Source organism: Athene noctua, chromosome 3 (genome assembly GCF_965140245.1).
Source record: "Athene noctua chromosome 3, bAthNoc1.hap1.1, whole genome shotgun sequence".
Classification (NCBI taxonomy): domain Eukaryota; kingdom Metazoa; phylum Chordata; class Aves; order Strigiformes; family Strigidae; genus Athene; species Athene noctua.
In genome coordinates, this window is record NC_134039.1 from 12,037,618 (window position 1) to 12,062,998 (window position 25,381).

A 25,381-nucleotide genomic window follows, 5' to 3' on the forward strand; every position below is an offset into this window, starting at 1 on the left:
GCCACACATTTTTGTGTGATATACACAGCTCACAAGCAGCGTGACCAGCTTTATTAAAGTTCATATTTTTCCAATCGCAAGTGTCTCACATGCTTCATTATTCAAATTTTATATATATAAAAAAACCCCATTAAGATCTCAAGGTGCCCTGAGGACCAAACACATTCTAAAGGAAAGCAGTTAGAAGTAAGGCAATGGGTATTTAAAGTTGAGTTTTGTTTGGTTTTTTCCTGCTTGTCCTATTTAATGGGTCAGGAGAGCTAGCAGGTTAAGAAGAGGGTTACAAAGAGGCCCACTGAAACTGTCCTCTCTCTTTCTTCCTGGCTAGATCAGAGGAAATCCAGTTTGTTTATTTTTTCCTGTTGTAACACAGGTCAAAGTATTAAAAAGACTGAGAATCACCAACCTCTTGCTTACAATCTTTGCACTCACACATATGACAAGACTGGGCAGAAGAGGTTAAGTTCAAAGCAGCTTGGACCTCTAGGGACACTTTGAAGTACTTTAGCATAATCTAAATTCATAAGGACCCCTTTAATGTCTAAGTAAACTAACAAATGCTTTTGGAACAGTCTAGCATCCCCTAAGGAAAAAGAGCTGTGCAGTAATAATCACTGAATTACCCAAATAGTCTAAAAAAATAGTCTGATAAAAAAAATCCTATTAGAGCTGCTCCCTTCCTTTGGTAAAAGGTAATTGCATTTTTTGCTTTCTAAAAACAGCAGCCACCATCTTCTTCTCAAAGAGAGTTAGTCTTCAAAGAGAACTGCCATTCCTGATAATTGGTGACAGACCACCGTGAGGAAGTTAACTGTTTAGGGCTGGACTGTGTTCCTGCCACTGGACAGGGATGATGCCATGCTGCCCTAGTCCAGCTCTCAGAGAACTATGAAGAATTAAAACTCCTCAAGCAGAGTGCACAACCAACTTGCTGCATCCTGGCTTTGGACAAAAATTTACTTGAAAAGGAGTTGAATAAGCACTACTTTGAAAGATGAGCTCCTTCAGAGCTCCAGTGCTGTGTACTTTGTATATGAACATGTCTAGAAGCAACAGAGGGATCTCCGTTGTATCTCCAGAAGACAAACAACAGAATATTTCTATGACCAAATGACTCACAATACACTACAATTGGGAATGATGCTTCCCCCTCAAAACAAATTCCTTTTACATTGTCAGTAGTTACTCATAGTTGCTAGAAATAAATTGGGCAACTTCCCACTAACTTGGAATTGCATTTCTTGAAAAAAAATTACTTTGAGTAAGGAAGTGAAATTAGAGTATCTTATGATACCACAGGAACATTATTCTACATCCTTAATTCTGTGTCATTTCAGAAGGGATCTACTGACCTGCCAACGTGTGGTCAGGAAGGAAAATTTCCTCTCTTATTATGTACAAGTAGAAAGCAGAGAGGCTTGTTTTTTCCATTTTCAACAGCAGTGATAATTCATTTAGGACGAGGCAAAGAAGTCATACATCACAGGCTGTTTCTGCGAGATCAGCGTGACATTTTCTCACTGCCTCTCTCTTGCTTAATCTAGTATTTACCCAAATTGGATGGATGTCAGTACAGCAGGCGAAGCCTTCATCCAGGACACTGGCCAACAGCTATTAGCTGATAATGAATACAGCAGTACCAGCAGTCCTCTGCTTCAGACCACAGGATCTGCAGAGCAGGAAGGTCTCTCTGCTTCATGCCTTGCACGATCAGACACAGGGGACTGAGAGGTTCTGATTACTTCCAGGAGGGGCTGAAGACCAGCTCTGGGAGCTAGTCCTGCCAGCAGAGGTTCTTAACCAGCCATCTGACACAGAAGAGCCTGAAGAGGAGGAAAACACAACGAACAGACTGCCTGTGACTAGATCATTACAAAGTGGTAACTAGGAGATGAAAGCAATACAATGATCCCCTATGTGGTGAAGCCCAGTAGTGGTGCAGGAAGAGCACATTACCGAGCAGAGCCCTGAGGTGAGAGTGAAACAGAGACACAGCAGTTTTGCTTCTTTTGTCCCTCAGGTAACATCAAGGCTCCCACTCCTTCAGCTGAAGGTGAAAGCAAAAGAGGTTGGTAATAATGACCTGGATCAGGTTCCCATTTAAAGTAGCCTCTAGAGAAGTATGAGCGTTTAACATCAATGACTAAAGCAGCTGTGGAACTAATTGCAACACTGCCCAGCATTTCGTCAAGTACAGTAAAGACACTGTATTCATATGCCATTAATAAAAGGCAAAGAGAGTCAACAATTGATACTCAAGGAAGTTAACAGCTGGGGTGGGTGGGGGGTATTATTATTTTTGCTGAAGATAGGCTTCTGGTAAATTCAAGGGGTGGCTTATGACTAATTAAATGATCTGAAGGAGAGGGATCTCTGATATAGCCAGAGACAGTGGCTAAATCAGCAGAAGGACTTCTAAGTGTGCCAGGTTTGCATGCTTGTACAGTAGCAGTCCCCACTGTGCATGAGCTGTTCAAAGCAGGGAGCAGAAACTCTGCCAGATGTCCCGTCCATCCCATGGCCTAGTGTGGAGCAACAGTGTCATGTATCCACAATAGTTGTGCAACTCACACACAGTATCAGTGCTGGAATTACGCCCAGACTCAGCCCTGGTCATTCATAAATATGGACAGAACCCAAGTCCTTGATGATAAACATTCTTACACGCAGTTATGCAAGTGACTGAATAATTCAGGCTTTCTTCCCAGATACGGCATAATATTGAGCTATGTAAGAACACAACTCTGCTCTGGCACAGTCTGACATCTCTGTACATCAGCACAGCTTGTAAACTGGGGAAAAGCAAAGCTTACAGAAAAGCTTACAGCAGTGTGACCTCTCATGGCAGCACCCTCTCCCTTCTGAGCATCCCCCCTCTCCTGCCTGGCTCCCCATCATGGGATTTGCACTTTGCCTTAATGACAGGATCCCAAGGAAAGGGAAACTATACGGACCGCGTGCTGGGGTGACACACACACCACAGCTGGCAGTGTTACGCCAGCAACACTGTGGCATTTTGAACTCCAGGGAGGGTTTGAGCGGGAGCAAGCCCATAGCCAGGTACAGCTGCACAAGGGGCAAAAACACAGCCCAGAGCGAGAGAATCACTGTGGAAAAGTGAACTCTAATCCCACAGTCTCCATCACGACACATTTAATCCATTTCAGTATCACATACACACTTCACAGGGTTGACTACAAGAACTGGATAGCTAAAAGTCAGAGAAGGGTTTAAATTTAATGGTGATTCCATCTTAAGTAAACCAGAAAATACTACCAGCATTCCCCACAGTTACCTAACACCCTTTACTGAAACAGCATTTTCTCAGTGACTTGCTCATGCACCTCAATATTGACCGGCTTTCTTCCTTCATTCTCCCAGTTTTCCCTCGACTTCACCATCTTTGAAATCCATTTCCTTGACTTGTACTGGGCCACAACACTGTGCATTACAAACAGGCACCTCTCTCCATGAAAGCTCCCATTGACTCCAGCGAGAGGTCTCCTGGGCAGACCAGCCTCACCCTAAACTGCATCAGGACCCAGCTCCAATTTCCTGCGCTGCAGTAATTCAAGGTGCTGGCTGATTTAACACCTCAAAAGCCACATGTGAAAATGCTCTGGCCATACTTTCCCTGCTACACATGTGTATGTTTTCAATTTGCATACAAGTAACAAAGCAAGTAAACAATGAACTGCTCATCGCTTTGCAATGTGACTTTCCAGTCCCCTTCAAATTTGGCTCTTTCAGAATTTTCTTTGAGAAATACTCTATTATCTACACACATCATATTAGAACAGACAACAGCTTTTTGCAGGTTTAGTTATTTGATCCCTGCAGCAACACGCTCCTGGCACAGTTTTATAGCACTCTGCGGAGTTTTCTAGCAATACTTCTTCCATCTCTTCAACAGACAGTGGAATTGGAGCACGCCTCTCATACGGGTGTAAGCGTGCTTCCAGTCTTTACAGCCAACTCACAGCTGCACAACATTAAACACAAAAGTAAATTATCATTCCATATCTCATTATATGAAAGGGCAGAATACAGCTAGCTATTTAAGCCTCTACATGATACTTTTAACCTAGAACAGAGAGAAAGTGCATGCTTTGAAAGCTATTTTTCTTTGAAATGTTCAACTAGGTCTTCTGTTCTAGGTGAGTATTTCATACAGATAAAGCTGAGCAGCAGAAATAATTCCTTCCACACTCATTCATTATACAAATTCTGATATAAATCCGCATTAGAAATCAACCTGATAAAAGCTCAGACAGGTACTTCACAAATGCTCAGCTGACTCCTCGGATATCCACAATTTAAAAAAAAAAAAATTGTACTTGTTGCCTTGCTATGAACTTGGACTGTATTTGGCAGTTTTACTTTGGTGTTGTACTATGTTTAACAATTGGGTTTGGCTCTTGATGGGTAACCACTGCAAGGAACAAACATAAACACAACAAGAAAAAGACCAGAGCATTTCAATCACTTGATTTTACCACAAAATATCTACACTATCATGCAAAAAATAAAAAAAACCCCACCTTAATTTATTTTTCTGCAGCTAAGGGACATTTTGTGGCAGGAGGGAAGACATTCCCAAAACTGCTTCTTCCAGACCTTTGTGCACACTGCAAAAATCTGCCTGTGCCTAGAGCGACTATTTTCCTAATCACCTTTCATGCATGCACTGTGCAAGTGTTACATACAAAGTGCAAGAGACAGTGTTTTTTAAAAACAAACAGAATAATAATCTAAAGAAGGTCCTGCAATTCTTTACTTCAGTGTGGATGAAAGTTTGAAGTATTGCTTGTTTTCCTCAAAAGACAACTACCTCCCTACTGAACGCAAAACATACTTCAAGGATATGAACCTCATTGCTTACTCTACATATGAAAGAGACTATGAACTAAACTCGACTCCAATGTATTCAAGATTATTAGGCCAGCAACCATCTTTCCATCTTTTATCAGCATTCAGTGCTGTGGGGCTGGGTTTCCATACCCCACACCAGTCGCCATGGAAGTGTATGTGTGTGGGAACAGAGCTCATCACAGGATTATTTTTTGCTTGACCTTCATAGAGAGTTGTGGTGCCTCTCTGGATGCACTTTGTCTTTCTAATGCCAGTCCATATGTCTGATCATCTCTAAACATTCCCCATGCGTACTTTCTAATCAGGTTCAGAGGGACAACACACAATGGCACTCCAGGCTGTCTTCCTATTTACTTTTAAATGCATCTACTCTCATGCCTGGGGGGAAAGGAGACCAGTCAGCATGCCTGCAGACAGCGCTGCAGACTCCCAGCTCCTGCCAAGCCCTACAGCAGGCTGGCTCTTTAGCCTGGCTCTGGCTGAGCTCTCACCGTTCACCCTCTTCAAGCACTGCCTGCTACTGCTTAGTTCACAAAGGTCCTCAAATGAAGAGTTAAAAGCTGTGCAGGAAAGTTGGAGCAAGCCTGCAAAAACATTTTGATAAGCTTGTGTGCAAGTGGAAAGGCAACAGTACACAACAGCCAGGATTACACGTGCTCTGCCCTGGGCTAAACATAAATTCTCCATCCCGTTCCTCCGCTCTTAAGTGATTCCAGGTCAAATCCATACATCACGAAACTTTACTATTGTGCTCATGGTGTTTAAACTTGGGGCAGGAAGCAGCTGGGCTCCAGTGTATGATCTCATATGGATCTGGGTAGATATTTCCATGGGAGCATGGTACAGCTTTTAGCAGGCTTAATTTCTGCTCCATACCTGTTTTTCTGCCTGGGGAAGGAAATGCCATGTGGACTCTGGCACAGGCAGCGGAGAGTTTATGGCAGAGTATCTCCAGAGGGAACCAATCTGTTGCAGAGATGTTGAAAACCAAACAAAAAGTGAGAGAAATACGAAGATTGACAAAGAATAGTAAAACACAGGTTCATCCCTGAACAGACCCATACCACAGGCAGTCAGTCCTATGTAGAGGTGGAGCTCAGGGCAGACCTGGGTCCCATGCTGGCAGCTTTGCCCTGCCTGCTGAACACCAGTACCACAGGCTGCACTGCATGGAGAGGCACAGGGGAAAGCAGACACCAAGGAATCGGCACTGAGCATGGGAACGGGGCATCCATGAGTCTCTTCACACAAAGCCTGTGAGCACACTGCACAAGTCACAGCGACCCAAAGCCACCTGTCTGTTAGATGAGACTTTGATCTGGGGCTAGTCCTTAAGCAAGCTGCCAGGATTGAAAATAGCAGTAATCACCCCCTCCCTGCCAACATCTTTCTAGAAGACTGCGGAATTAGGTCTTTCTCCCTGTGTCATTCAGGAGGACTTTTTTTCCACATTCCCCCATCACCCCCAAGTCAGATGGGGGAGTATTTTGCAGACCCTGCATGGTCATCTTCTCACTAGTCATGGAGAGCAAAACAGGAGTCTGAGTAACATAAGGCTGTGCAGGTGGATGATACTCATTTTTATACTCTGACACCAGAATAATTGAAGTAAATGTCATGAAAAGTTACTCTAACGCCTACATGCGTACTAACATGCAATATCCAGTAAGCAGCTGTGTTTTCACATAGTTAGATCAAAGAGGCTGCAGAACAAGAAGGTCATGGCTTGGTTACAGTGTCTAAACAACTAAATCAGTGGGTACCACTGGGCCTGTCACTTGATCTCATTACCCTGACCTCACCAGCTCTGGAATTTAGTGACCTTCCCAGATCAATATTTCAGAAATGACTGAAGTTTTAGAGTATGCAGAGATTCTCTCAGTGTTGGCTAAATAATTATATCAAAAGTCCAGGAAAGGGGAAAACTTGTCCCCCCTTTTCTGTTAGCGTGCATTTCTCAATTGCTCTGGAATACAGCACACACCCGGGGGGGACCAGTGATCTTCCTTTGCAATTTGTATCCGAGTATCTCCTTCAATAGAACATTTTGGAGATCTTCAACATTTTTATTTTAATCGGATTGCTATTACAGCCTTCCTTGCAATTTTTTCAGCTCATATTTTCTGGGACTGTGTAAAGACACGTAGGAAGCTCTAGCCCATAACTTTTTTGTCATTTTTACCTCTGTAAACAGAAAGCCAGGCTCCTTGGCTGTCAAAATTTAATCACGTGCAATCGTATTTCCTTCTGCCAACTTTCATTGTAATTTCACGCATGCAAGGAGGAGGAAACAGGGCTCAGTTCATAGCCAACATACTGATACAACTTTGTTTTCTATGCACCTGACACCTGTTTGTCTGGTTCCAGATCACCAAAAAGCCTACACTGGCCACATGAATGAAATTAACTTGAGTTTCAATCTTCAAGCTTTGTTTTTTTTTTTGTTTTGTTTTTTTTTTTTTTGTTTTTTAAATTTTGTTTTTCACAATAAAAAATAGCCTACTTTTAAAAACTTGGCTAAGACTTCTTCCTTAAAGTTTTATTAGTTCTGCTCCACAAGAATAAACCTGGCAACAAAATCTCACAGCTTTATCATATATCCCTCATTATTTGGATTTTTCTGAAAGCATCAGTATTAAAGCTGCATGATTGCATAAGGAAGTGGAGTTTGGGCACAGATAAAGGGCTCCAACTAAAGCTTATTTCTAGTCTTGTGGTTGCTAGGTAGAACCAAAAGCAATCTCAAAGTCCCAAAACCTATGAGCAAGTAAAGACTCGTTTATGCTTAAACACCAAAAGTGAGAGTCATCAGGGTTAGGGTTCCCCCCACCCCCAAAATAATTGCACAGTATTTTTGAGTTTGAATAATGAATTTAATCATTCAAAATCCTGCAGTTGTGCATTCTGCCCATGGCAATAGCATGCGAGCGTAAGAGGCTTTCCTAGCCACCTGGAAGGATAACACCCACCCCCAGCAGCAACACGTCGCAAACTGCCATCCCTCAAAGATGGCCAGATGGTTGTCTCAGCAAAGAGACAGGTCTTTAAAAGTAAGGACTTGCGCCAGTGGAAAGTCCTATTCTCCAAGAGACACATTTTCTGCCAGAACTGCAAAAGATTCCCCCAACACTTCTGTTCCCAGCATTCACACGCTGAACAGTAGGGATGACGATTATTTAGGAGGTTTGGCTGTTACTGGATCATTCTGTGGAAGAGCAGTGACATTTCTACTGCAAAGTAAGCTTCCCAAACCTACCTCGAATGCTGGGATATACAAGCCCTGAAATGGATTGAATGTTGGTAATCCTGCTGGGACTGCCACAGAGACTTGTCTTCTCCAAGTTAAAGTATATAAAGTGAATTATTCTGCTCTGTATTTCAGAGCTCACACTTCAATTTAGAGCAAGTCCACGGAGTTCAGTGGTGCTGTTCTTGCTTTATAGCAAGGTAATAAAGATCATAATCAAGACTTCTATGCTGCTAAGATATTTCTTACTTGGTTTTGTTAGGAAAGGTATACTCCTCTCATCACAAAGGCATGCGTAACTAGATAGCACATTGTGTAAAGATTATTTCTCCTGATGCGGCTGGCTCTGACTTTAACTGGGACATTTGAGCACCCATACAGACTAAACATGAACAACAAAATGTTCTTCATAGATGAAAACTAATTTAAAAGCATCCATTTAACTTGCATTTGGCAGTTAGAAGTATGCTAGTTGCTTGCATGCTTTTAGATAGTGAGGTTAATGGCCCTTCAAAAACAACTCCAAAATAGGCTGTAGTGACATACCATAAATAGTGAGGGCTGGTAGTTCCTTTTAAATTCCTTTTTGGTAGTCAACAGTTAGGGAAATGGCCGTTTCAGGAATTTATCTTCTCTTCCTCTTCTTGTGCATGCACACGCAAGTGTCATGCTACACATACTAAAGCAAAGCCAGAGCTGTACCCACATTCACTCATGGCACTGCTGAACTCCCTGTTCTACCCAAGGATTCCTCACCCAAATCATGAATATCTGGTGATTAAAAAAATTATATGTTTGCATATCTGAGTTTATGAACTCAGAATTAGTCTGTAAATAATCTGCAAAAGTCTGAGGTAGAGGAAATGAAGCTATAAACGAAGAGCACAACTAAACTAATGAAAAGATAGGCCATTCATGTAAGTACTCCTTGTGATACTGAAAGAAAAAAGTGGGTGAGTAATCATTTATTAGAAACATGTCTGTTAACATTTAAAGAATTTGTATTTTACACAACCTTCTAAAGCCAAATTTCAAGTTTCAGTTTACACAGGCCTTCACCAGGATAAGATGTCAACTGATCTTCTAAACCATATCTGAGTTTACACCTTAGTCTGAAACTCAGTCTAGATTAAACATATAAATTCAGGAGCTGAAGAAACAACCAGACCAAAAATGATGCATCAGCTGGGACTCTGGCTGAAGACAATCCCAATTGTTCTTCACTTCTCAAAAGAGATTAACTCATTGCTGAAGGGATGACCCTAATTACTGGGCCTCTGATTTATTTTTAGATAGAGCATGTCCAAAAATATTTTTAAAAAAAGAAGGAATTTCGTAGGAAATATAAACAACAATGAGCCAATAATTGGAAGGAGATAATTGCTTCCCATTATCTTTGACATGCAAATCCTAGATGTAAAGTGAAATTGAAAGAACACAGATTATACAAGACATGGTTTCCATCTAAGTAAAAGAAGCCAGTTTCTCTGAATGTTGCAGTTTCAGTCTTGAATAATACATCTTGAGACAAGTTGCTAGCCAAGTTGGACCACATGTTTTCATTTCATTAATTTTTGAGGACCTCTAAGGATGCATTTGATCTTCCCCAGACTGGTAGCCAATGTTTTGTCTGAATAGACATTGTCCATACAATGCACACATTTGATATAAAGTATATTACCCAATTTGAAAACTCCACTATTCTGTGAGATATAACCCTGCAGTTTCAACTGAATAAGGTTCCATAAGCAGTTCAGGGAGAGAAAGGCAGGTGTGAAACTATTTTAAAGGGAATAAAGCTTCTGAAAATAATTAGTTACACCATGTACTACCAGAATCCCCTAATAAAATCATGGCAGCCACAACGTGTCAACTGGCTGGAGCAAAGTGGCCAGTGGATACCCCGGGGGAGGGATCTGGCCCTAGGAAATGTGGCCTGGTTGTCCAGTAGGCAAGTGCTTTGGGCATGCTGGGGAGCTGTGCAAGAGGACAGGCATGATCAGGCTTGGCAAGATTAGGTCAAGTGAAATATTGGATAAACATAATTGCACAAATCACATCCCTGACAATCTCCATCAATTTATCATCAGCCTGAGCATTCGGAGTTTCTCTGTCCTTGTGCAGATCCTCAGCTGAACAAACAGGCATGACCCACTGAGATCCAGTCCTGTAGCTCTAATGGTTCCTGTGTTACCTGCAGCCACCTAAATGAAATCCTTTTCTTAGGTGAAAAGAATATAGCCTAGCAACTACCTCAGATCCTGCCTGCATTGGCAGCATAGGCACTAGCTTTCTCCATCAGGGACGAAAAAGCCACCACCACCAGAGGGTTCACTTAACTGGGTTGAAGCTCGTTGCCTTATCTTTACAAATGGAAGTACCGGGTTCTGTGCTTAGGCTGTTTAAACAAACTCCTGCTCAAGCATGGACTCCTAATTCTCCCAAGTCAGTAGTGACTTAACGTTCCTTTTGTTCAACAGTTTTAATAGCTTGTACAAAAAGAAAAAAAAAAACAAGCAATGGTCTTAGCTCACCATTCAGCACCTGGTTACACTTAGCTCAGTTTCAGGCAGAAAGTGACAGAGCATGGGTAAAGCCATCACTGACTAATTGGTCTTTCATAGATTTGTTAATATCCAGGTCCCCAAAATTCTGCAATACTCAGGAGTTGCTGTCTAGATTCAGCGTGACAAGACTCAGTGATATGCTTTTGTCAATAAGTACACACACTTCATGCTTACTTGCTTTATACTTAAAGTACAAATCATGAATAGTTGTATGTGACAAATTCCCCAGTATTGAACCTTCACGGCTGCCAAGCAGCATGCTGCAGAACAGAACAAGGAGGGCTATAATTTTCTTTTCTTAGTTTTGTTATTTGACCTTCAGTTTTTCAGTTGTCCTTGGATCAGTCTGGAACTAAATATAGCCCTTTCAGCATTATTTATATGTTTAACCCAAAGCTACCCACATGTGTCAAGGGACTATCATAACACTGTTCTAAATTATTTTAACAGCTTATTTTAAATTGGAAAATGTGTTTTTTGAAAAACCATTGTCAATTAATTATGATTCCACAAACTCCTATCAACTCTCCTGTGTTTTGTAACAATTTGCTCACAGCCTGCAAGACAAAGCCTCCAACTTGCTCAGAGAAAGCTCCTGAAACTGTCCAGCCTTTGAAAATGCTGACTGATCTTTAAATTAACACATTGATAATGATTTTGGCCACTAGCTATTTACAAATGCAATGCAATTTACAAATAAAAAAACATAGATGGATCAGCTGCATCCTTGGGGATCAACAGTCATTGGGACTGAAATGTCCCTTAGTGCACTGTATCTCTACAAACTATTTGGAATGGGAACCAAAACCCACGACATTCAACTGAAAGTCATTGGTGTCTGACTACATACAGTAATTCCTCATGAACTGAGCAATATATTTTTTGTCAAAAGGTCTTTGCCAAGGAAGGAAAAGACAAAACAGCCACTGCAATGATCCTCCATGAAAGCTTGAGAAAAGGCATTTTCCACCTCAGGTAGTGGTTCTGTGGTATGTATGCCAGCTACAGAGTTAACCAAAACAAAAAAGAGCTGGGTGGGTGGGTGGACAGATAGATGGGCACACATACACACACACAATTTCTGTCACGTAAGAGCAATTTCCCCTATATCATCACAATTCTGCAAAAAGCATCAATTTTCTTTTATTTACATAACCAGTGTGAGCAACTTCAGAGAAAGATTTATGGTGCAGCTTGGGTTTCTGTGTGGATTGCTCTTTTACTGTATCAATATTATGTTTAACAACATTTTTCAGTCAGAAAAAGGTCCATGTGAAAGTTGAAAGGCGAGAGAATTATTTCTAACTGTTCTCAGGTAAGAAAGAAAAAAACCCAACACTGTTTTATCACTGGTCCAAGCAATGCAAGCCAAATTCAGCCTATAAATTTAAAGGGTTTGCACTAGTAAATCAGCTTAGAGTGGTTATTTAAGAGTTCAGAATTTCTTGGATAATGAATGAGACAAGTTGCCCACGTAAACTTTACTGAAATGTTTTTAAATTTTACAGTCAGCTCTAAAACTTGACACAAAATAGTGTCACCCAGAAAAACAACCAGCCATTGCCACCAACAACTGGGACAAGATTTCTGACTGTTAATCACCCCCATTTAAAGCCAAATTTTCAAAAGAACTGAGCACATAAAATATTTTGCTTCTTTGGAAAAAAAAAAGTCAGCTATGTTACAGTGCTTACCTTTCATTTCCTTAAAGATCTGAGTTCAAGCTTCATAGATGCTACAAGCCCAAATGCTTAGACATAAGCAAACCAACTTGGGAAGCATATTCACAAATACCAGTTTTTAAAAACTCACTCATGTGCACTTGGCAGTCAGTGAAATTTCTACTGAACTTTTGTTGCTGCTCCCTAACTTTCCCAGGGCAATGGCACAAAGTAAGTGGAACTGAGTTCTCAAGCGAGTTTGAGACCCTGATTTAATGATACAGTAAATCCAGGTTTAGGGCAAGAAGCCTCTGAACAAAACCATCCCAGCCACACCACCCAAAGGATTGGTCTGGTAGAAATGAGCTCTGTTAACTCAGATTTCTTAATATGGAAAAGTAAACTTTGAACCAGACCGAGTACAGCCCATCTTCTCCCAGTAGCATAGCAGAAATGGTATAAACTAGTTGTCTTGCACTCCAGTTAACTGAATCAAAATTGTTTCTTGCCCACCCTGGTCCAGGTCAGATCTGCCTTAGAGAATGATCCAGTGCTTAGAGTGTAAACCTGCAGCCCAAGTGCCGCAATGACAGATACTGGTGTGGTGTAGAGAGACTGCAGTTTTTCAGAAACACAGAACAACATATCAACAACAGAATGAAGATATACAAGGCAAAACCAAGGTGGTGTCATAAAATACATTCAGGGTCAACAGCTAATGTCCCTGTTATAAAAGTTCTATTGGTTTTACCCAAGGTTATTTCCTTAGCTGCCAGAAGTCATTTGGCTAGAGATGGGATAAGGGGGCTGCTTTGGGCACAGAGCGCGATCTATCCAAGGGTCAGATCAGTTATGTTCTGCTGCTTATTTAGAAGCTGTTTATTCTGAGTCATTTGCTGTGTATTTATATATAAATAGAAATGTATACATATGTGTGCACATACATGTATACTTACAGGCTGTTTACATAAAAGCTCTTGGGAGCTTTTTAGTTGAGAAACCACAGTATTCTCCTTCAGTTCTAAACCATGCTTTATCAAGATGACCAGAAGAAGTGTTGCCAAATTTTATTGTCCTCCTGCCCCCCTGCTAGGTCCAGGTTCCTCCACGTCTTGGAGGCTACTGACTATATATGGCAAAAAACCAGTCCATTCACCTAGCAATGCTCAAACTTTTATCACCTTTCCCTGCCCCCGCAAGGATAAATACTACTCCCCCAGGCCTCAGTTTAGGAACATCTGGCTTAGTCACCCTCCTTCTGTAGAGAAGCACATCTCAGGAGGGGGAAATGAGCAGAGAGATGCTGCTGAGATAAGAAACATCTGCAGCTACACCTTTGCCAAGGGCTGACCTACAAGTATTCCCAAGCATGCGAGACCTCACCATGCACATTATCTACCAGCTCCTCATCAAGAACCCTATTGCTCTTTCTCATGATTGATCTCTTCCCATGGTGCTGCTGGGTCTCACACCCCCCACTGCAGCTTTTGGCCATTCACCTGAGCCTCTGAACTGTTCACCACGGCCAAACAAAAGCAGGAAAGCAAAAGGTACCATCATCCAAGGGCTTCCAAGAGGCTAAAGGGGCCACTTCTCATTGCCTTCTAGCAGGCTTATCCCGCAACAGACTTGTGCCCAGCCAAAAAGCCACAGTACCACCAGAGAGGAACTCCTCACCAACACAGACACATGCAAGTACACACCGGGCAGCAAACTCTGAACAAGCATTTTGGCTGTACCCTCATCCTTCCCATGTTTATGATGCACAGAAACTCATTCAGATTATTTCTGACCCTCATGTTTCCACAGACAAGAGCCCAAACCCATACAGAGTGAAGACACAGTGGCTGTGACTGCAGAGCTCCTCCAGCATATCTCTAGCATTGCTAAACTATATGCTATTAAGCAACCAAATATCTCAAATTTATTAGTAAACTTATTACAGCATTATAAAATAAAAAATGCGGGGTTTTTTTATGATGGAGCTGCCACTGTCTGGAAGAAACCTGTGTTTTGCACACACAGAAAGGCACACACGTATTTCATATGGTGCATTGCAAGCTGCACAGAATAGAAAGCAGCTGGAGGAAAATGGCTATAGAGAAATGGTTCTCCTGGGCATCATCTGTTGATTTGTTTTGTTTATAGAAGGAATGAGATTTTTATCTCTGCTCAAAATATAAAATGCTTTCATGGCACTGAGCTCACTGCTTGGCTATGCTCTCACTCAGGAACGTAAATAAAAAGGGGGGGAAGGAGAGAGAAAAGGCTTTACTGCACAGAATCCCTAGCAATGTCAAAAATTAAATAAAAAGATGTCCATCAATGATACAGTCAAGGCTTGCAAGAGGAACTGAGTCACCAGCTACCATGGAAATGGGGGCCTCCTTACCATGCTTGTTAATAGCTTGCTTCTACTAAAGCTAAGGAGGCAGGTTAGGGGACAAACTACTCAGATCCCAAGTCTCAAATCCCAGCCTGAGTCCCAGCAGGATGAACATCCTTACTCTGTGAATACACCAGTCCTTATGAGATACATGGTCTCCAAAGGCACAAACTCTGCATCCTTCCACCATCTTGTGCCCACAGCTGATATTCCAAATTCCCTCTGCAACCTGCTCTGGGGAGATTCTTCACTCCTCCATGCCTGGCAGCCAAAATCCGATGGTGTCTTTCTTTCAGCAACAGGGTTCTGTGTCCTAGGAGAACACCAGACAGCTGGTTTTCCACTCAAGTTGATAGCACTGCCATTTATATTAAGCAAAAGTCATATTTCAGGAAAGAAAATAAATTGTGAAAGCACTAAATACTTAACTACTGGTAATAATTTTAACTTTTTAAAGTTTAAAAACATAACTACTGAGGATGGTGTCCAAACTGTGAGAAATGACCTGAAGTCTAAAACTTTCTGGTAGACAAAGTTTAAAATAATATTCTTATGAGATTTCAAAGGCTCAAGATTTGTTGCCATAGCTAGGAATAGTTATCACAAAACCAAGGATCCTTTATCTTTGCCCCACCTTAGAGACATCAAGGCAGATACAGATGTAGAAGTGAAGGCTGCTGAACGTCACTCCAGAACAGCCTCACTTCATTAGCTACAGAGTGGATCTGAAGCCTTTCTGGGACCACCAAGAGGTGTTTGCTCTTCTTAAAGCTGTGTTGTCTCTCACTCGGCCAGAGGTGTGACCTGACTGGCTAATACCGAAATATTTGGGCAGCCCAGAGTCCCATGCTGGGTAGAATACATCGTAACTTTCAGTGACATGAAACAATCCAGAACATTAGTGTTTTACTCACTGAAATCTGTTTTTCCATAAACATACAGCTTCTCAGTTTTCCTACCATGAAGCCTATACTTAGGTCTCTCTTGGAGAGATTGCTGCATCTCAACTCATGATAATTCAGAAAATCTTAAAATTGAGATTTGTTAAAGTCTTCAGAGGGCATGCAGATCACATTGATATTTTAAAAGTTGGAAGAAGGCCCTTGCATTCTTGACTATTATTACACTCTGTCCCTCATGCTAGAATGCAACACATTGAAGATCCTTTAGCTGCTCCTTCCTCTCCCAGGGTGGCTGTATTTCATGTCTTTCCCACATTTCAAACCACGTGCCTCAATGACCTCTTCATCTTGTTATAGCTCTACTGAGAGGGTGTTTACATAAAAGCTCTTTGGAGCTTTTTGGATGAGAAACCACAAACATGCATGCACAGATTACATCAGATTTATTGCTACTGAATAAGTTAAAAGAATACTTAGGGTTACAGGTTCAAAAGTCTGCCAATAGTTCTCATCCAAGAGCATTCATGCAGCAGGAGCTTGTGATCACACAGTTATGAATTACCCATCTCCTCTAAAGTCCACTGCCTTTTCATCCTTCCCATACCCCTCAACTATCACAAGGTTTCTACTAGCTGAAAGGAATGATTCTTTTGAAGGAAGCAGACTTCACTTTGTCAACACAAGCACATAGCCACTGCCCCATGCCCTACTCCCAAAGTAGATCTTAGTTCAGCTCCTTTCCTCCAGCCTCAACTTTCCCAAACATCCTTGGCCTCAATCTGTAATGACCCACTTCGAATTCATATGGAATCATATTCTTCTGTTCCCACTCATTCTTCCCACTCCTTCTTCAGCCATTGCTGGGCATCCAGCTTCTTTTCCTATCCAAGAAACAAACCCATATAAAAGCTTTTGCCCTTTCCCTTGTTTATTGATTCCTTAATAAACTCCCCCAACAAACCCACAGGTTCTGCAGAACCATGAAAGAAAAGACTGGACAGAAAAGAAATTACTAGAGGAATGGAAATGAAGGATCTACCACATTCCAGATGTCCCCTGCATTAAAAGTCTAGTATCCCTATTGACCTACACCGTCACTTCAGCCACAGAAAATACATGTAAAATAAACAAGCAGAACTCAAAAGAAATTGTCACCAGTGTAAGCAATGGCAGATAAAGCGAGGGGATGAAGAGACAGATACTGAACATAATTTTCTCAGGCTCCTCCACTAATCCTGCGAAAGTGAAATAAATGCATTTCCAGACCCAAGCCAGAAAATACTTTGAGCTCTTTCTGCTGGCTGTTTCTGAACAGTTAGCACACACTTTGCTCATGGAACAGTAAACTTTGTTTTCAATGGGGAAAAAAGCCAAAAACAAACCCAGGAAGATAACAGACAGATAAATCCATCTAAAGGTTTCGGGTATGTCAAGGGGAACTTATAAAAAACAATCTCTCAATAATATGTCAATATTTTATTTTAAAATAGTTTTCAGACAGCTCCATTAAATACTGTATAAAACCTTCCTACAGAGAAGCAAGGCAAGCCAATCAAAGGCATTAATTAACAGTGAGCCAGCAATGAAGACAAAACACACCAAACAGTTATTGATGAAGCCTGATACAAAGACAAAAAGGAGTGAAGAAGAATATAAGGCAACTTTCTTTTAATGATGGGAGCAGTGCTGAGGGAGACAAGAGAAGGCAGAACACAGATTTACTTTTCAGCACTCTGAGGAAGTCTCACCCGTCAAAGCTGCCCAATTGATTTAACTTTCCATTTAAGAAGGAGCACAGCCAGGCTGGCAGGACACCGAAAGATGTGGAGTGACAAGTCCACGCCCCTTGGAGCACATGAGGATGCTAAACTAGTCACCCCAGTGCAGAGCAGTCACAGGAACTGCCAATATGCTGCCCTAGGGTTCAGGGGAGAGCAGAGTTCACAGCACTGTTCAGAGGAATTACAACAGTCCTGAGAGGCCCCTCTGAGCCTGGCAATTAAATGCACAGACACAGCAAGAGATAGCCCCTGCACAATGGGATGGAGTGCCCCACTGCTCACAGGCAGAGCCTTCTCTTTAAGGAGGTTGTTTACATTGCCTTCTTTCATCACCTAATTTCAATTCCGTTTTGTGTACCAAGAACAGTGCCTTAAATTCATCCGGTTCTTAATAGCCAGTGGATCTCCCACTCTGGGAGGAGGAGCTTCCAGAAGCTAATTCAGAGCACCCAAAATTAGTTTGCAAGGTGCCTGAGTATCCCCAAGATGAACAAAGCAACCAGCAGATCAGAAGTTAAAAGTAAATTGCTAGTCCAGAAGAGATAAGGGAAGCTCCAGAGAAGAATCCCTGGCAGAAGCTGCCCAGTGGAGAAGCCAGAGTAATTCCCCCCCTTGCGAATCTCTCCTGCCTGGTCAATCCAGCCCAGATCAGACCCAGCCCATCCCAAGCCCTGCAGGAAGGGAAAGCAGAAATGGGATTGCTTAAGGGCTGCATCCAGCTCCTGTTGGCCTGGCAGCATTTGTGAGCTTTAGCCAGCTTTGCAGCATGCTACACTGGACACTACATCTGGAGACAATGCCAGAAGACAGGTAAATATAATTGTTGCGTGAAAGGAAGCTGACTTATCCCTGTAGGTCTACCTTAACATACTATTAATGCTATAATCTCCATGCACCAAAACCAAATTGTGCTTCAGGGATTTTATGGGGAAGAGGCATGAAAAGGTTTAGGGAAAAATGAGGACCAGGAGAAATGAATAGGCTGGAGATTTACTCCTTCACACAGAGTTGTTAGGGTAAAATGCACCTTCACAAAAGCAAAAAAACCAGAAAGCACTTGAGGGTCTTCATATAAACATGGCTGGAGATGTAATCTCTAAAGGTTTTTTTAAAACAAACAAACAAACAAAACCAAAACCAACAAACTTGAACCGGCCTCTGAGTTTTGCAGTGAAGAGCAAGCAAGCAAAACGAAAGCTGCACATCACTAAAGGCTGAGATACATTTATCAGGCTAACCAGGGTTTTATAACAGCCTCTGAGGACATCCCAGAGAATTTAACTCTGAAGCTGCAAAAGCAATGATGGAAAATTGTTGTACCTCTCCCCCCACAAAAAGGAGGACTTTATTTACTTAAAAGCAGCATAATCAGGGCACTGAGTGAACTTCATTCTGGATGACCAAATCTTTGCTTTCAGTGAAATAATGTATTTAGTCTTTTGTGGTGTGGCACTTTTCCAAATTATAATTCAGTATCTTACTCTGCTCCTTCTCAGGCTCACCTAGAGAGGCTTGATTTAGCTCAAAGATGAGGCTATATATTGCCTAGCTGTGGGATCAAATTATGTTTGACACGTTAGTGGGAATTCCAGATTTGCTTGATGCAAAGCTGCGTGACAAAGACAATCCAGAATCTGTTAGTTTTTTCTGTCATCACCAGCAGTTTGCTGATGTTTCCTGTTGAGTCAGATCCTTCTAGTTTTCATAATGGGACATTTGAATGAAGGGGAGGGAAGCAGAATGACTTCCACTGACGTAACGGCCATTTTAGGAAAAAAAACAAAACCAGCTGGGGTTAACAGAATATAAAAACCCAAAACTTCCCTGCCTTCTGACCCTATAAACCTGATTCAGGGTTCACTGCAAACTGAGAAGCTGCAAGGTTGTACCAGGGGAAGGCTCATTAGGGACAGTAACCTTGCAGCCCGGCTGTGAGGCCAGCCACTGCTGTGGGAGGGATGTGCAAGATGGAGGAGAGCTCAGCAGCCAGTGCCCAGCAGTACACAAGCGTCAGCCCTGAGCATCCGCTATCGGCAGAGCTGTGCTTTTTGCCAGTGAAGGAAACAAGCATACTTTAACATTGGAAGATTAGGATGTCTCTCTGAACCTCTCAACTCGATGAGCCTGACACGAGAGCAGAGCTGTACATGTGTATGTACATGTACACATGTGTATGTACATGAGGTGCATGTTGGTGCTCTGTACCCAGGCCTGTTTCCAGCCATAATGGTCCTTGCAGCCTTGTACCTCTGATGGCAGCAATGACAGCTGGTAAAGTTAGAGCCTACCCACCCACAGTTGGTGCTCTTCCCAGAAAGGATCCGAGTTTTGTGCCACCTGATACTGGATGTGTCCAGAAGCATTATCTGGATGCATTGGGGAGGATAACCTGCTCACCCTATGCCTGCATTCAAACCATAAGCCTAGAGCTCTAGCAATCAAACATCTTTTGTAAATACTAATTTTTTTGAGTAAAAAATGGTGCCAGATATAGCTTTAGGTGGCATCTAGTTGGAAAAATAAAATACCTGAGATCCGTTTGATCTCACTTTTGCCTCACTCAAGCCCATTCTGCAAAACCAGAATGAAGTTTTATTTGAGACAGATTATCTCTAAACTTGCCCTTTCCAAAAACCACAGATATAAAGTAATGCCAAACAAGCAATAGTATCAAAGTCACCTATATCAAAATACTACCTGTCCTGAGATTAAATTCTGATGCTGTCTAGTACAGGTATGGTACCAACTGATTAACACATGTTGTCCCACATGCCTAAGCAGGTCCTGCATCTAAGTGTATGCAAACGTCTAGGATTAAGGCCAGAGGGGAAAAAAAAAAAAAAGTTTAGTTTTCATTGTTTTTGATCAGAGACTGCAAATGCTTTGGGGTAGGATTGACTTTTTATGCAATGGGTGGACAGTATCTAGATCCAGTGGAACCCAAATCTCTCAATCTCTCTGTACATTTCTGTAATATAAGTGATCACTAATACTACTTCACTGTAAAAACGGCATCTTTCTGAATGATTTAGCTTTTCAGAAACAGACAAGAACACCACTAGTATACCTTTTGCTATGTTTGAAAGCATGCAATTAGACACGTATCTTATAAACATAAACAAACACCTCCCATCCAACCTCCATGTTTCTAAGAAAACCCAAGTTTGTTTAGACAAGGGGTTGATAATCCAGTTTGAACACAGGTATCTGAATGCTGTGACAGCTTCTTCATAATGCTAAGCTTATGGTACATTAAACTTTAAAGGAAGATAAACTCCTGCTTTCATTTTATCAAACATCTTCCCAGACAGCAAAAAGAAAGACACAAAGCAATGTTTGCAGCTACAACCAAGCATGGGATACCCAACTCAGCATATGTTTGAAATGAAAATCAACAGTATGTTGCATAGATACACTACTGTATTTTTCAATAGAGACTATCACTGGGATTTGTAAATGTTAACCTCATTCCTCCCTTAAGTGTTTATTTTTATTTCATGCCTGAAAAAAGCTGAGATTCACAAAGATTAAGCAAATAGAGACAGCAGTCCTTGCAGTTGAGAAAGGAAGTGATCTTAAAAGAAACTGCTCTGATACTCAATTTGGCTAGTAGCAATTATAGGGGGTGGAAGAGACATGGACAAGAGATTCTTGAGAAGTACTCAGTGTTGTGCCACTGGTATTACTGAACTTTATGTATTTAGACATATTATGCCTTTTTGCGGTTGATTAAGCAGTAATTTCATTGTCTGTCACAAACAGTAATGAGGTAGCAACAGCCATCGAAGAATCCATGATGAGATCTGCAAGAAGAGACTCTGACCTGCTGAGAGCAAGTGCTAAGGATGGGGAGGGTAGACAGCAAGCAGGCTTGAGCAGCCTGTTAAATTAACAGATTACCAAAAAAAGCAACCTAAGGTTTGTTCCTCCCATTTCAAATCTGAAGAGCCTGTGTACCCAAAAGGTTCTCTGTTCTTTCTACTCCCAACATTAAAACAACTACCTTAGAAAGTCTCTCCTTACAGCTGACTTAAGGTCATGTGGAAGACAAACACTGAGAGATTATAGTTGCTGAATTTTTCCACTGATTTAAAATTGACACAATACAGTACACGCATCACCTTTATGAAGGTGATGTACACAATACACTACACCAATGACAACACAGGAGAAATCAGAGATGTGCTATTAGAGGATTGGTTATAAAGAGTTATTGATGATCTTCACTGTACCATAAATAAGTCTAAAAAAATTTATTAAATTATCCAAGTTTCCTCCTAAAACCTGTATTTTCTCTAGAGGTTTATTTTGATGCAGCTACAGCCTCTCTTCCCTTTCCCAACCAACCTTGCTCCTCTCCCTGTTTCATATGACCTCACCTTACCCAAAAACGTGAAAAGATTGGTCTTATCACAACTTAGCAAGATACCACCTGCCAGCTGAACTGTGATAAATCACAGCTGGCCTTACAATACACATGCTAACAGTGACTGAGGCTAAACCGATGGTCAGCAGCTCAAGGCTGTCATCCAAAACCCAGTACCTTCATCCACAAAAATCATGCTAAGGAAATAACTCTATAACACAAGAGTTGCCGTCACCATGTTGCTATTCTAGTGTGCATTAGATCTATTGACTCTCTTCTCTACTTGCAACTGCCTTCTGTTTAGCCTGTATGCCTTTTACAGCCAACAAGATGGACAAACTGCCTCTTCCTTGTACTCACATAACAGTTGACACCATATGACCCCAATTAATCATAAGGTACTTCCATAAAAAAATTTACAACAGCAAATATTCATTCCTCCATTCCCCCATGACTGCCCTTCTGAAAAGATACAATGCTGGTAGAAAAAGCTAGAAAAAGAATTTGGAAGTTATTAAAAAATGAGAATAAGGCTTAGAATGAAAACATCAAAGGAACTTGAAGAGTTATTACTTTATTATTACTCCTGCCATACATAACATTTGTGTTTTCTGACTCCTAGAAGAGCCAGACAATTGGGTATGCAACATGATTGTAGTAAAAACATTCTCTAAAATTAGGGACCTGCATTTCTATTAGCAACCCTTTACACACTCTTTAAATGAGTATTAAACTCATGCCATGAACAAAGGAAGCTGTGAGCACGCACTGGGTTTTACTTACTTGTTTAAACAGACACGCAGTGTAAAAAACTTTGTAAAAAATAGACTCTCAAATGAATAGGTTGACAGGTTTAAGCAACAAACACCACACTTGCAGATGGGCTTCAAGCCATTAATCTTACAGGTTCAGTCACTGCATTTTACAGAAATAAATGGATCTGAATAGCTTAGCCCCCAGGCAAACCTACCAATAGCCCACAGATGTTGCCCAGCATATTTCACTGAAAGTTTAAGAAACACCAGCTTCTCATTGGAGCACTGACCTATAGGCACCTGTACTTAATAAGCTACTTAAAATCAACCTGTATCTGTAGATCAACAAAATTGGTTAGTAATAACCATTGGCAGGTAAGAGTAGAAAACACTTTCCCATATAAAACTCCACCTTCCTTTACTTGATGCCTTCACAGAACTCACCTTCAGCCAGGAAAAGAGAAGCACTGTAAGGCAATTTCCCACCTCACTCCTCAATTGGACTTTTTGAAACTTATATGATAGGCATGAATTCAGCAGCTATCTGTTCATAGCTAGGAGCCTGGTTTAACTTTGACTTCAGTCTGCAATTAGAGCTAGGTTTGTTTATGGCAAAACTGAATTCTGCACTAAACTGCCATGTCTTCACTTCAAGGGAAGGAACAATCTTCCTTAAATTGAACCAGAAAATGAGGGTCTGGAGAAGCATGCACCAGAACATACCCTACGTTTATACAGAACAGTTCTGTGTCTTCAGAGGCCTCAGCCCATCTTAACGTGTACTACATGGAAGCATCAGGCTCTTTCAGCTGACTCACAAGCATCTGGATCTCACCAGCCAATCTACATTTCTGAACGGTGGATGCACCTCTGCTCTCCCTATCACACCCTTAAGCTCACAGAGATGCACAGGTCAGCAGCTAAACAGCATAGTTTTACTGACACATCTAGTGCTGGCATTCTTTTCCTGGTAAAATTTAAAGGAAGTAAGACTTGGATGTTTGTGATGATTTGGATAGATCTTATTAAGAAAGCAGGCTCACCCACCTACTTGATATGGCAATGTACATCAAATAGAGCTTGACTTGACTGTTTTTCAGTCTCTCTAGACCCTCCCTTGACACAGAAGGAAGTTGAACAAAGCTCAACAGGGTCAAAGAATAAAGAAATATGTGCAGAAGTGATCAACAGAGTTGTGCTAAACTCATGGTGCCATCACTATTCTCTTCTAGATTAGCTTTGGGTTTTTGTCAGAGATTCTTTTTCTACCACTGTGCCTGAAACCTTTTTATTGAACACACATACAAATGAGAAAAAACATTGGTTGACTGGAAGGCAGGATTTGAAGAGGTATTCATTCAAGTAAAAACAGTCAGAAAAGCACTCCCAGTTCAGCTAATTTAATTTCTGAAATAAATTATCTGGATGGGGTGGGTTTTTTTCATTTCAGTACAGCTCACTGCAATGCCTACTGTGCTAACCATTAGGGCTGCTGTTATTCTGATTTGTATCCACCACTCAGTATGGAAAGAACAAGAGAGGAAATTCAAGCAGCAGTTAAAGTGTCTGTACACTTAAGCCAAGAAGCCTGGCAAGGGACAAGGGGCAAGGGCATAGTACAGAGGAGAGGTCCAACAAGTACTTGGTTTCTTTCTGACCAGCAACAATATTCCTGCCACCTACAGAAACTAGTAAGAAACCACCAATAGTAAGTTCTTAATTTTGAGGACAATTTTTGTTAGCAGTTTGTTGGTAAAGCACTTACGAGAAAATATTGCAAGGAGAGAATTCTCTGAAAAGCATCATGAGTTCCAAAAGTATTTATTTCAACCTCGCATCCAAGCCAACTCTCCCTCCATATCCCTTCTAGCCAATTATCTTCCAGTTTCCCCTTATGAATAAAAGACTATAGATGTTGGGGAGCTTCAGCAGGCTTTGTGTCTGATATGCAGCCCATATCACCATTATCACTTACCAGTACAGCAGGACCAGGAAGACTGCCAGCAAAGCCAGGGTAACCGTTGTACTATTCATTTCTATAGAGGCAAATGCCAGGAGATCTACAGGCCCCATTTTCCTCCACTACAGCTCCAGCCTTGAGTGGTGTGTGCAGGGGAAATTCTCCGCAAGAGCTGATAAAGCCTTCTACAGCTACATGAATGACATCTGCAGCAAAACAGGAACCAAGAGAGCATAAACACATCAAGTCAAGTAAAAACTGCCAACCTTTCCTGTTCTCATCGACTGCACACTCTGAGAGAACTTGAAGGTTCCCTGAATGGTAGGATGTAGCAACTTCCCCCCTCCGACTGTTGTTGACTGTCATGCCAGTAAATATTTACATACCCACTGCTTGAGACATCAGTGCTGTTGAATAGGTTTTTAGACATCGAGTATGGGAAACTGGGGAAAGTGGGGGGAAAAAAAGAGGGGGAGAGAGCCTGACCATAGTATAGACCATGGAAGAAGAATATAAAGACCCTTCAGGGGTGCCCTGGCATACAAACAGTGGCATTCTCTGAAGTAAGAACAACAGAGCATCTCTGCAACATTAAACTTCATTACCGTATAATCTCCAAACTGGTTATACCTGAAAAGAATGAAGCAAAGTAAACTTTAAATTGTTACAACTAAAAGGAGGACTTAAGGGAAAATTCTTCTCATGTGACTACTGGAACACATATATAGAAAGAAAAACTAATGAGCAGAAAAACCCAACTGTACTACTAGGGTCTTCAGGTCAGCATCTGTCACATTGGTTAGTCCACACAGACAGGACTGTTTGGCTGTATCATCTAAGGTTCATGAGTAATATGACCAAATTTTCCTAGCTTAATGCAGTGG

At 41.5% G+C, this 25,381-nt stretch overlaps 1 protein-coding gene across 1 annotated transcript in view; it reads right to left on the minus strand.

Moving 5' to 3' along the window:
• TBXAS1 (thromboxane A synthase 1) overlaps window positions 1-24,610 on the minus strand; it is a 227,669-nt gene extending 203,059 nt beyond the window's left edge. The window contains exon 1 of the mRNA XM_074901261.1: window positions 24,513-24,610. Within this exon, the coding sequence (XP_074757362.1) occupies window positions 24,513-24,610 (98 nt within the window). The remainder of the gene's footprint in view (window positions 1-24,512) is intronic.
• Window positions 24,611-25,381: the final 771 nt, after the last annotated feature.